This window comes from Gallus gallus, chromosome 13 (genome assembly GCF_016699485.2).
Source record: "Gallus gallus isolate bGalGal1 chromosome 13, bGalGal1.mat.broiler.GRCg7b, whole genome shotgun sequence".
Classification (NCBI taxonomy): domain Eukaryota; kingdom Metazoa; phylum Chordata; class Aves; order Galliformes; family Phasianidae; genus Gallus; species Gallus gallus.
Window position 1 is genome coordinate 11,000,307 of NC_052544.1, and position 13,508 is coordinate 11,013,814.

Sequence of the window (13,508 nt, forward strand, 5' to 3'; positions counted from 1 at the left end):
CAGTGGGCAGAAAGCAGGACCCTCCGCAGGGGAGTGGAAAGCAAACAGTCAGAGATGAGACTACAGGTTAGGTTCTGTCCCGACAGCTGTTCAGTTAGACTGCTGCTCAGTGACGATGGAGAGATCTGACTTCTGCATGACCTGGTCCCATGGGTAAATGGTCACTCACTGGTGAAAGCCAGTCTGCAATCAGTGATTACAGCAAACACAGCTCAGATGGGCTTTGCTTACGTACAGTGGTAAATGCTATTCTTAGGATGTCCAAACCCTCTGGTGATTCTTCTAACAATGACTGAGCACCGTGCAAAGCTACAGAGACAACTGGGGCTTGGACACAAGTGGTGGGATCTGAAGCAACACCTGCAAATCCTCCTGATGGCTCTGAACCTGTGCTGTGATGTGACTGAGTACTCCTGGAAAGACTCAATTTCTGCCTTTTTTTCCAGCAATATTCATTCATTTATAATGCATCTGACCCACTCTTTTCACCTCATTCCTGCTGCCTTTCTGCAGTGCCTGAGCTAGAAGACGTGCCCTGGCTACTGCACAGATAGACCCAGCTGTGTTCATGCTCTGAAGGATTTTGTCCTTGGGATGAAAAACGTGGATTAAAATCTCTCCAGAGCAGGAACACGCTGCCCACACTCACACAGCTCTGGGCGCACACGTCCCAAGCACTCAGCGGCCGCCCCAGAACCACGCACCATGCCTGCTCACCCGCCTGCACACACGGGAATGGCTCCATGGAGCTGGCGAGGAGACGTCTTCCCATGCAGGGACACACAGCTACACACGTGCACACAGAATCAGGCACGCTGGGTGTGCAGCCCCTGGGGACACACACAGGTACCCGTGCACAGACCTCACGCACGCCGAGGAGGGAGATGCAGCTCCCACAGCTTTCGGGACACACACAGAAGCCAAGAGACATTATGGCAGGCACTCACTTGGATTTGTTCTCCTCATAGTGAGCACTGGTCTTAATGTATCTGGCCAGTTCTATCTGCATATCGCCGAATAAAGGAACCACCTGCAGCTGCTGGAAAAGAAAACAAAAGATGGTTGAAATGCAGCAGAGAGTCCCTAGGGTGATGCAAGGGATGAGGAAGTGGCATCCTGCAGCTCTGAAGCTACAGGCTGTTCAAACCTGGATGTGGGATCTTTTCACACATAGGAGCCAACTGAAAATTATCACAAAGGGTTTAGGGGCAAGAAAGATCCCCCACTGCGAGTGCTTTGGAGCTGTGGGCTTGCCAGTACTGGTTTGGTTATTGCCAGAATGCTGTAAACAGTATCAGTTGTGAGAGAAAAGGGTCCTCTTACACCAAAAAGAGAGAAGCATATTCCTCATTGGGGCTTACTGCCTCCCACCATAATCCTCAGGGAGAACAGAGGGATAAAAGCCAGCACATTGGTATCTTGGCAGCACGGCAGGGAGGGGAGGTGTAGGCTGCTCTGCTGCACTGCCAGAGATGTGGCCTCTTTCCCCAGGGAACTCAGATTTTACTTTGGCACTGTGGCTGCTAGTGATGTGTCTTACGGTTTCTCCACGAAAGAAAAACACAGTCACTCTCTGCCTGCACTACAACACAGCTTTGCTCTCCCTGTACATGTCAGGAGGATTTTGATGAGAAATACATTCTAAGTGCACTGAACGTGTCTCAAGCTCACAGAGGCCCCCCCTGGACTAAGCTTTCAGCTGCAAGCAAAATTCAACAAACAGCTTCCTACAGTTCTTCAGTAAAAAAGTGATGCTTCAACTTCACCTGATGACAAAAGCTTAGCCCCAAAATTCAAGGAATACGGTGGCAAATTCACTGTCCTATTATATCACACACTTCTTTTCTGAGGCTAGCTGACGTGGAGGATGTGCAATGTTGTCATCAGGAATTCCCAGTAGCACTTTCCTAAGCAGTTTAAATGAAAGGGTAGTTCTTTTTTGCTACTCAAATTCCTGGTCAATCCACTAAAAATTTAATCAGAAGGCAGTAAGCAGATGTAGTAAGAGGAGCAGTTGGCTTTTCTTATTGAGATCTGATAGTCTGGAGTGGTACTTAACTGATTGGGTGAGACCACAGCAGATGTTGGAGAAGCGCTCGCAGAAAAAAAAGCTGGAAAGGAAGAAGTTATTCCATGCAGTGGAAGATACTGTACCGGTCCAATTCGCTGATGGACCACAACCTTTTTCAATGAACCACAGATGTGCTCGAGTGCAGCAAGATGAGCAAACACTACAGATTATGCTGAAGACTCGGTTTAAACTGAGGCAAAGATTCAGGCAAACTAGCAAAGGTGAACTCAGAAAAAAACCTCAGAAAACTCCAAGAGATGGCATGATAAATCTCTTTTGCAAAGCTGCAGTCCTCAGCTCCCTGGTGACTGGGAAGTATTCAGCCACCTCATTATCTCCCCCATCTGTGAGGTTATGGTGTCTGTAGTTCCCCATGGCGGTGTTTGAGCCTTGCTGTTTCTGGGAGATGACGCAAATATGGGTAAACGAGTCCTCACTCACTTGAGGTGAGGATGCAGCAGCAGGTATATCAGCCTTCCATGAAATCAGCCATCCAGGCTCACCAACACATTTATCCCTTGCCATACCCCAACATGAGCTGACCTGTCCCAAACCTGGAAAGCCTCCGAGACTCAACCTGTGCACAGAACCAAAGGGCAGGAGGAGTCATTTCACCCAGCCAGTCCCTAGGAGATGCTTGTACTGTGCTGAGCTCAAGCAAGCTGTGTAATCAGGCAAAGACAATGCAAAGTCAGCCCTCCTCTCCATATGCCACTGACAGCTTGCATACACACATTTGGGGAGGAAGCAGACAGGGTTACCCCAAACGTTTCTCGTGCCGAGCAGCCCGGTGGCAGTGCTTTCCTCCATACGGCCTGGGGAACAGCCCAGGGCTGAATCCAGCTGCACGTGGAAAAGGGGCAAAAGGAGGCTGCACAGCTGCTTCCCACCATGTCACTGGGAGCACCCAGCTCTTGCAGACCTTTCCCCAAAACATTGATCCCAGATAAAACAAAAAGGATTCATCAAACCTCAGCCCCCCCCCCCTACCGAACACCTGCAAATTCCAACCAATACAAGCTCCCCAAGAAGTTTTTTGTCTCCTACAGGGAACTGCTTAAATACCAGGTGAGATGACCAATGGTATGTTGGCTGGCCAGCTTTGTCCCCCGTTCCTCAACGTGCCAGCTCATCACTGAGCTGAGGGACAGGGCAAACCCACCCAAAAATCATGGTGCTCTTTAGGAGACTGCAGCCCAGCCTGAAAACTGTGCTGAGCTAGATGTAGATGTCGGCCTGGCATACTTTTCCCTTGTCCACAAAACAGACCTTCCACGTGCTATTCCCATCCTTCAGCCCTCGACAGGAGGGCCATCATCTCCCATCTCACCCATGCTGTGCCTCTGAGCCTATGCATGTTCATGACAATCCCACTCATCATCCTTCTGTCTACATAATTCCTTGATCCTGTAGGGTTTTTTTTTGAACTATAAATGACTCCTGTGCTTTTTTGTTGGCAGCATGTGCAACAGTACAGGTTGGTAATTCATTGGTCTCCAGTCTCACCCAGATGGGTCACTGACCTTGAAGAATTTGTCTATTTTGCTAAGGTTGATTCTCTTCTTGGCATCCAGTTTGTAGATGTTGCTGACATTCCCATCCATAAGATATAGGCCAAACCCCATTACCTGAAGAAGACAGAAGGGAAAGTCTCATTAACTTAACAAGTCAAAGGCAATTCTCATTTGCTTAGCAAACCCACTTCAGGATCCTGTGCCACCTGGAACTCACTGAGAAATCAGTATAAAATGTGCACATATCTGCAAGGATGTGTGTGGTTGGTAGAGTACACATTATGGAATGCTTCTGTTTTCTGTGCAAAAATGCATGGTTCTCAATTGCTCCTCCTCTCTCACAAATTAAGACAATCCAGAATTCTTCCCCACCCATATTTTAGGCAAGCATTTGCTCCCAGAAAATTGAAAACATCTAAAATATTCTGCTGAATTGATTTTTTCCCTTTAGTTCAGTTCAAATCATTGTAGATATTAAATCTACCCACATTATCCTTCAAAGAATCTAAGCTGACTCATACCACATTAATGATGTACTTAGGGTAATAGTGACTGTAATCACTGTAATAACTGACTTACAGTAAGGACAAACATACTAACTAAGCAAGCTGTGTGCCTGTAAGATATTGGCTCTTTGGAGAAGGGATGCATGTAAACCCAAAGGAGAAGAAAAAAAAAAAGAAAATGAAGAGTAGCATTGTCTTGGAAAGGAATTTCACTTTACTAAATCAGAAGTGGAATGACCCAAATGCCCAGCTCTGTAAGTGCAGCCAAACCTCACCTTTAAAAGCATATGCTTCTCACTGGGTGTGAGATACATCTTGTTTTCATAGTAATCCACACAGATGTTGACAATATCAGCCAGCAATTCCTCGTAGCCAGGGATAACCTCTAGTTGTTGGTGCAGACACTGAAACAGCAACAGGGGACACTTTATCCACATGGGCAGAGGAAGAGCAGGAATACATTTCCAAAGGTGAAAACATACTTGAAAGATTAAGAAGATAACGAGGTTTCCTGCAACCCTGTCTGCACTTTTCCTGAGTTACAGATAGATAGAAGATTGACCTCATGGTATCACCTATAAAGAAGAACCTTCTGTAGGAGAGCTCTCCTCTTCAGATTGATGACAGCAGCCAAGCATCAGACAGTGAGATGAAAAAAAGTCTGCACAGAAGCAGACCTTATGACTGTCTCCTGTCTCTGTGCAATATTTTATCTAATTAGCAGAATCTATAGAGCCTTTGGAGTGTGGAGGTCCCTTGTGTCTGATCTGCAGTCCCTTTGCAGATGCAGAGACAGACTGGATGGATTTATGGAGAAAAATAAGGGCAAGGTATATGGGAGAAAGCCTCCTAAGAGCTCTTCTTACATCTTTTAGAGCTTTATCCTTGTCTTGACATAAAGAGACCTCCAAAGCTACCCAAGATAACCCAATGGAGAGAGTTATTACTAGACTTATGCAGCCTGACCCAGACACCAACAATCATCAGAAATGACCCAACAAAAAAGGCAGATATTGCTGCAGTCCAGCCTGAAGCACCCAAAGCATGGACTGGTTCAGACGAATGGGACTTGCCTGTGTGATGCGGTTGTGATTTGCCAGGAACATAGAGAGGTTCTGGGACTCCTGGATGGACTGTGGGTCTGCCATCTTCCGCAGAAACTGGGCAGCTCTGAATGGGAGAAATCCACCATTACCATGATCTGTTGCCCAACGCCAGGCTCTCACCACCCATCCTCCTCACTTCACCTGCAGCTGCAGAGCAGCAGCCTCAGAGCTCGCCTGCAGCAGAGCTTTCCCCTTTCCTCATTTTACCAACAGGGAACTGAAACACACAGGAGCTCGGTCTTTTTCTCACAAAGAGATCACAACAGCACAGATAACCGCCCTCCAGCCTCCCTGTATCTGTCTGATCCCACCGTGTGCAATGGCCCCTGCCAGACCAGGCACAGGCTCAGCCCTGCTCTGCCTGCTTCTTGCCCCTCACCTTTTGTAGGCTGAGTGGTCATTTTTGACACTGCACTTCATGTTCTTCAGCTCATCCAGGACAGCAAACATGTTGATGAACTTGCCCAGGGTGAGGAGATAGGCCTCAGAGACAAAGTCCTTTCTTCGCTCAGCATGGCACAGGCGCTTCACCTCGCTGCAGAACCGCTCGATAGCCTTGCGCTGGAAGGCAGCGGGACAGGGTCAGCACATGCACACCATCACCCCTACAGCCACCATCCCCTTCCTTCTCTTGGTGGGATGGCAGCTCCAGCGTCTTGCTCTGTCGTCACCAGGAAATGATGCAGCATTGCAGACCCCTACAACAAATGTCCTCCATGCTGGAGGGGAGGAGGAGCCTTGAATCCTCTGCCCAGCCTGCCCAGAGAGAAGCGTGATCTGCCAAATCATGCTTTGGTATGATTTGTTGGTGGAGCATTAAGATCTCATGGGACATAAAACCCAAAGGTAGTAGTGAAACCCAGCTGTAGCCAGTTGTAAATGCAAGCAGTGACACAAGGAGCTCCCTTGAGCCTACAGCAGCTCTGTTTGCTATGTGGTCATCGCTCTGCTGGGGTCTGAGCACGTCATTTTCTCAAGCGTCTCAAATGTAGCAACTGTTAGCTTTGGTTTTTGACACTGGCCAGGTACTTTGGCCAGAATGAACACACCAGCTGCACCCTCAGCTCCTTTTGGCTTTGCTTCAGATGGAGGAACAGCAGGGTGAGCTATGCTGGCCCTGCTAAAGAACCCCAAACCAAAGACATTATTTTTGTCAACTTCTTTGACCACTTACCTGAAAATACATGAACTTCATAAGCTTGGTGACTTCTGGCTCCAGAACTTCTACTGTCTTCTCATAAATCTCCACTCGGTTTGGCTGTTCATTACATTTCACCTGCAAAGACAAACGATGATTGTCAGCATTAATACTTCTAACACAGCTGTGGACTTGCAACAGCCACTGTCTTCTGCTTGTTTCACACTGAACGCTGTCCCATTTGAGGACAACGGAGGGACCCAAGAGGGAGCTTTTTTTCAAGGCAAAAGATGATGTCAGAAAGGGGCTGTTTCTCCAATATGAAATTCTCTCCATGTGTTATAAACAGGCACAATCCTGACTCTGAGAAACAAAATCTTCTAATGCACTTCTCAGTAAAATACATAAAATGTGGAGTCTGGATTACCACACGATGTGGGAACGTTTTAGCATGAATTTATTGAAGATTCTGTGTTGCAAAGTCCCATGTACACACAAGGCACCGTGCCGCAGCTCTGTTCTGGTTCTGCGGGGATAATTTTTGTTCTGTTGCAGAACGATTAAAAATCCCTGGGCTTGGATGTGGCTAGCAGCAATGAAGCGAGTCACCTTTATCAGTCCTAGGAAGCCACATTTAAGGAAAGATGGATCCAGTTGTCACCCACCTCATTTCTAAATGATGACTTGGAGTCATCACCAAACTTTCAGGAAAATCCCCAGCTGCCCAACAAAATGCATTCTGCTGCTGTTATTCTTTGTCAGGGGATGGATGCCAAAGGCCTTCCTAGGGTGTATTTTGTTTACAGTTGTTGCTGACACAAGGTTGTGACGGGCCTCACAGCTCTGGTACAAATTTAGCAGCCCAGCAGTTGATTTACAGTGTGTGAGGGGGACAAATCAGAGAGTTTTACATGTAGGAAGATGCCAGAGTCACTACAAGACTGCTCTTAGCCTCTGTTCAGCAAGGAAGGATTGGGAAGAGCAGGGACCCCACAAGTTGTGCTTCAAGTGGCATGAATATCACGGGAGCAATAGGGATGAGAGGACACTAAAACTTCAAAAACGAAGATCCATAGTACTCAAACCCTGCCCAAGTGCACAACCCACATCTTGTCTTGCCAACAGCTCAGCCATGGCCTGCCTTCTGCTAGCATGGCCAGCAGAGGCAAGAGCAGCACAGCAGTAAATATAAATGGGAGACAAACAAAAATCTAATCATCATCAGCAGTCTCTCCATGGCTGGGTCTCATCAGACCATGAGCAGAATATAACCCACGGGAACTGAGATTTGACCTTTCCTGGGGAACTGCTAACACAGGCAGTGCCAGCCATGCAGAAATATTTTTTCCAAGCTCCATGGAAGCCCTGCAAACCCTTTTATCAGGAGGGTTAATGCAAGTGCACTGCATCTGCCTGCAGTGTTGTCAGCCTGCATTTCTGAAGTGATGAAGTGAGCGCTCATGAGGCAGAAGACAAGCTTTGTGTTGGAGTCTGAATCACAGCTCATGGGTCACGTGGGCAACCTTACTCATGCCTGTAGGTGTTTGAAGGATGGAACCACCAAAATTCAGGTTGGAGAAGGACTGAAAAACATTTGAAACAGAACTAGCAGTAGAAGGGGACAATGATTAAGCCTGGGACCTTCAGGTACACCAACAGCAAAATAGGATATTTGGCTGAGACCTGACAAGAAAGCAGATATTCACTCCAGAAATGCTTCTGATATAGCAAAGAGCTCCTTTATGCACCCTCACACAACATCAATCCTTCTGGGGTTCCCCTTGGAGCAGTGAGGCTCCCCACATCCAGGCACCAGTTGGGGATGTGGAGACCTACCCCAGCTGCCCACTGCTTCGTGCAAGGCAGGGACAACCCAGGTCTGCCGTGTCCCCCTTCAGTCTTTGCTTTTTTTCTGCCTCCACCCCAAACTGACCCACACTGAAGACAAAACCACGCATACCTGGGGGATGGCTCTCGAGCAGCTCCTCCACGTGTACAGCATCACGGCATACTCATGGCCTTCTTCCAGCATTTCATTCTGAAACACAGAGAGGCGTTGCTGAGGCAAGGCACGCGCTGCGGTGCGGCATTGCTGGGCAGTGCCCGGGGACTCACCATGCTGGAGTGCACCGTCGCCTGCTCGATGTACCTGGCGATGCCGGTCACAAAGGCATTTCTATCTTCAAAGTTTGTGTCAAAATTAGCCTATGGGTGAAATGGAAATGGGGATTAAAATATGCACAAGCTAGATGTTCGCTCACCTGATGCCATGTGCTGTCAAGTTGTTTCAGAAGTACAAGCAAGAAAGCCCCCAGCAGGCACAGGGAGAAGCAGGAGGGCTCTTGGGACATAGGGGTCAGCCCATAATGAATTGGAGGTGCTGGAAATCACTGCATCTCTAGAGATAAAGTAGATTCATATATGCAGTTTGCAGTGCATCTGAATCCCACGTGTTCATTAGAGGAAACCCTGCAGATGATGGATGTGGCCACTGAGACTGACAAAGCCTTCTAAAATCAAGCAAAGCCAGTGGGGATCAGTTATACAGAACTGCAGCCACATCAGTGAGCAAACCTGTAGCAATTATACGAAAGACTTCAGTCTTTCAACTCAGAGAAAGATGCAACCTCATTAATTTCCATTTGTGCCCTGGCTGCCAGGGTAAGACCACATCCTGTCAGCAGGAATTGCAAAGGATAAACATAGAAAGAGCGGGGAAAGAGATGTTTGGGAAACATAAACGTGAAAGTCAGCACTCAGCGCTTAGTGCTAGTGCTGCTCCTGCAAGCTGATGCTTTGGGAGAAACAGTTGTTGTGAAACCTGAGCTACTGCTTTGCATGTAGACGTGGCAGTAAGAAAGTGCAAAGCAAGGCAGGGGGTGAAAGCACAGCTCCTCCGCCTCCTTCACATGCTTTGGGCTTGGGCAATTTCCTCTGTGAAGGCACACTGATGCTATCTCCTGCATGGTAGAGCACACATAAGTCCCAAGAGCACAGAGCGATGTCATCAGCCTTGCAGTGACTGTGTTCACCTCAATAACTGACTTCCTGAGCAGCTGAGCCGGGAGCACAGAGCTGTGGCCATAGGGCTGCTTTTCTTTGTGCCTCTATGACCCTAATGTGACTAACATAACAGCAAACCTGAGGTTGCAAATGCATTTCTGAGTAGCAGGGAGAGTGCTAACCCCAAAGCAGGTGTGATGAGCAATCAGGCTTGGCCAATACCTCCAGATCCAGTTTTGTCATGGTTTCAATGAGGTTTCCAGGCCCAGCTGAGAGCACACGCTTGTGGCCATGAAGCACAAGTGAAGCTGTGCCATTGGGCAGGACCCTGAACCTCCCATGGGCCACCGGCCAGCAAAGAGTAAAAATTACTTTGTGAAGATAGATGTTAAAATGTTACTAAGATTTTCCAGGGAGAGCTGAAACTTCAAACAACCCAGAAATGCCTTTGGGTCTGATGACCCAGGGTGATACCACTGCTACTGAACAAGCCCGCAGTCTGACCTGCTGAAAGAGATACTGTAACTCCAGCGCCCTGCACACACAGCACAGCAATCACTGTATATTTGCATTTATACATGACCACGGTAAGGCGTGCAGACAGGAGTGGCAGGATGGAGAAAGTAACCCCGTGTTATATTTAACCCTGGGAGTGTGCTATAGGACAGGGTGTGGTGGCCAGGCAGTCGTGGCATCCCGCTGTGGGTCCAAAAGCAGCACTTTGAGCCTTCACTTGGGCTCATGCCAGGCTTGGGCAGAGCAGCTGCAGATAAAGCTGTGGTCACTTGAGGCAGAGCAGTGGTTATCACCGGATCATAGACTCGTTTGAGGTGGAAGAGACCCTAAAGGCCATCTGGTTCAACTCCTCCGAAATTAACAGGGACACCCACAGCTCCATCAGGTGCCCAGAGCCCCCCCAGCCTGACTGTGGGTGTCTCCCCACCTCTCTGGGCAACTTATGCCAGTGCCTCACCACCCCGCTGCCTGCCCTCCCCAGCCTGCAGCTCCAGCTGTGGGACAGACAAATTCAGGCTGAACTCTGATTTTGACCTACTTAGACACATGCGCTTAGCATTTAAAGGAAGCACAGAAATACACACATAACAAAACACTGCTGAGAACTGTCTGTTGTTATCACAAATCTCATCTCCGGCTTCTTATCCGTTCGTGCACTCCGGTCCTCATTTTTAACTTCCCTACATCTTGCTCAGTGTTAAAGAACCCTTTCCCCAATCTCTGGCAGCAGAGCTGTGGTTCGATCCGCTCTGAACATTTCCTCTATCACGCTGACTGGGAGCACTTTCTGCTCCTGCTCCCAGCACCACATGCCCCTGTGCTGTGCAGAACAGTCCCTGTGCCCTGCGGGACTGGGAGCTGTGGGTACCTGGTACATGATGGAGGAGGGAGGCGGCTCGATGCATGGCTGCTGGTCTGGCAGTGGCAGCTCCTCCAACAGGTCCACATTGGACAGGGCATCCTCCAGCGTGACGTGGGTCGTCATGGTGTCAGCTGTTCAGTTTCCACGCTAGATCCAAAGGAAAAGAGAGGGTGATAAACAGCAGCCAGAAGATCGAGTGGGAAAGCACTGAAGGACTAAACTGGAACCAGGCCTGCCTTGCACTGCAGGGGACACAATCTCGGTTTATCTTGTTTTCCTTTTCTTGTGTATTTAGCCTATATCTCTGTGTCATCTCCTTTTCCACAATTCAATAACAGAGCAGGAATGCAGAATCAGAGGAACACAGCCACCCACCCAACTCCTTCTGTGCTCAGCTCTGTGCAGAACAGCTGGGTGCTGCGGTGCAGCCCGAGCAGCCTGAAGTGAAAGCGTGAGATGCAAAGCGGTGCTTTCAAAAATATCTCTCGAAGCAGTGCAGTGAGAAAAGCATGAGAAGGGCTGACACTCACGTGGTGCCCTCCCTACATGAGGAGGCATTGGAAACTGTAAACAACAAAACGCATTTTTGCAGGTGAACCATAAAGGATCGGGTTCTGGACAGCTCAGGCAGTGAAAGGAAGAGGTGGTTGTTAAAAAAAAGTATTTATTTGCTTTTACTGTGCAGTGCGTTCCCTGCTCAGGCCCTGCTTGTCCTGGAGCTGCCACCAGCTGTGTCTTGAGATGGTGCCAGCTGCACGCAACACAAAAACCAAAGGGAAATGTTTCTGAAAGAGCTCACTGCTGCTTACCTCTGCGCTCAGCCAAGCCAGCAGGAAACACAGGACAAAGCTCTACGTCCTGGATCTCTTTTGCTCTTCACCTTTGCAGTGAATGCCTCACCATGGACGGACCCTGCTGTCCTCCAGGCTGAGCACTTGTATAACCACAGCCCCCAGGCTCCCCTGGTTAATGCCTAATCCCTGTGCTGTGCTGACCTGGAGTGCGTCTCCTAGAAAACACTCAGTTGCACTTAAATATTTGTAGTGAGAGAAATGGCTTTAAATATTGACGTTTCTCAATTAGCAGATCACTCCTCTTTCAAAAAATGTGTTTGTTTTTTTTTTCCAGTTGGACCCAATTAGTTTCAAATATGAGCTGAATTTAGCACTTTAATCTGCAAGACAGTAGAGCTCTGTTAGCAAAGTTTTCATGAAGATACTACTGGTTTTCAACAGGAATACTCTGCAACCTTTGAATTAGCTCAGGCAAGTGGGCTGAGCTCTTCAGTGCCTTGTTACAGAGCACATCTCCCAATCCTTTAATCATCTCTTTGGCTTTTCTCTAAGCTTGATCCCATTTTCCAATTTTGCAGCTTTTTTTGGTGAGGTGCAGACAGCACAGCAGGACACGGTGCTCCAGCACTGCCTGCACAAACACCAGACACAAAAGCAGCACAGTGTCCCTTCTCGTGCACCACCACATCAGCTCCTTTGGTCACAGCAGCAGTCCTACAGGTGCTCCCGCTCAGCTGACTTTCTGCCCCAACTCCCTTAGGTCCATCTATTTGCTGTTTGTTTTTTTTTTAATTGAGTCACTGCTTCCCAGACTATAAGTTTGTTTTTCATTTCCAGCACTGGGAGCATGGAAGGACAATGGTTTTAGGATGTCCATAGATAGACACGCACACACCCAGTAAGGAACGTGGCCCAAGGGGATGGATGCATGCAGACCTGAGTGGCTTCATGCTAGGTGAGGGCAGGGATAAGCTGTGCCTCTCCTCGTTGCTGCTGCCTTCAGGAGGACCTCTGAGAGCAAAGAGGGGTCTGGTAAAACCCCTGTCACCTCCACGAATACCTCCCCAGGGCAGCGGGCAGCTTTCAATACTGTAGCAGGAGATCTGGTTCCCAATTCAGCATCTCAGACCCACAGTGCAGAGTACCGCACAAACCTGCAGGAAGACAATGGCCCCTGCCATAAAGGTCTTGCACTCAAACGCAGGAAGGGAGGAGGCAGCAGTGTGGAAATAATGAACAGAAAAGGAAGCATCAAGCAAAGCGAGCAGCCATGAGCACAGCCCGCCGTGTGCTTGGCCATGCAAGAAACAGGATCCAGGTGACAAAACTGCACAAATGTTCTGGGTTTAACACATGAATCTTCATTGCAGCATCCCCGGGAACCCCATTTCAATTGTATGCTTTCTTCAGCAGAATGGCAGAGCCAAAGCAGATGAAGGGGCACAGTGCAGGCTGTGAGCGATGCCTGCGGTGTATCAGCAGCACTTCCTGTGCCAGCACACATCGCTGCTTGGGGCGGAGCACAGTGTGCCCCACACGGAGCTTTTTTGCTGCCCGTGCACGTGTGCAGAGGGGTGAGGCTTTCCTCCTCACACAGGAAACATATCCTGCCTGCGTGGAGTGAAGCACCACCACCCAGGCTGCTAGAGGCTGCCTCTCTAAAGTATTTTGTTCTGCATATCCTGCCACTGGAGCTCTGCCAGCCCCATGCATTTTGGTAGAACTGCACCCTGCAGGAGCCAACCCCATCCCGGGGAAACCCAGGGGCCACAGGGCTGACGCCACAAATGCTGATGAGCGCTCTGCCGCCCACACTCTGCCTGTCCTCTGCAGAAACTTCCTCCTCCCGTTGCCACGGTGATGTTCAGTGGTCCCCATCCCACCTGCCCAAAGGACTGCAGCCCCGGGTTCACCACCCCAAAGCTGAAATGAAGGTAAATCTGTTGTGAGAACAGAGGGCTGGATTTAAGTCTGGAGGAAGGCTTTGGAAAGGAGCGA

At 48.9% G+C, this 13,508-nt stretch overlaps 1 protein-coding gene across 9 annotated transcripts in view; it reads right to left on the reverse strand.

The window, feature by feature from the left end:
- Positions 1-13,508, reverse strand: part of CYFIP2 (cytoplasmic FMR1 interacting protein 2) — a 49,715-nt gene that overhangs the window by 33,093 nt on the left and 3,114 nt on the right. For 2 of the 9 annotated variants that reach the window (XM_046900440.1, XM_025154984.3), the window contains exons 2-10: positions 10,723-10,863; positions 8,451-8,540; positions 8,296-8,373; positions 6,372-6,473; positions 5,577-5,758; positions 5,165-5,261; positions 4,367-4,495; positions 3,595-3,699; positions 948-1,036 (exon numbers count right to left, since the gene is read on the reverse strand). In XM_046900440.1, coding sequence (XP_046756396.1) covers positions 948-1,036; positions 3,595-3,699; positions 4,367-4,495; positions 5,165-5,261; positions 5,577-5,758; positions 6,372-6,473; positions 8,296-8,373; positions 8,451-8,540; positions 10,723-10,839 — 989 coding nt within the window. In that variant the 5' untranslated portion in view covers positions 10,840-10,863. Of the gene's footprint in view, positions 1-947; positions 1,040-3,594; positions 3,700-4,366; positions 4,496-5,164; positions 5,262-5,576; positions 5,759-6,371; positions 6,474-8,295; positions 8,374-8,450; positions 8,541-10,722; positions 10,864-10,952; positions 11,641-13,508 lie in introns of those variants that run through there. The other 7 variants (XM_414567.8, XM_025154979.3, XM_025154981.3 and 4 more) reach the window with 6 other exon arrangements.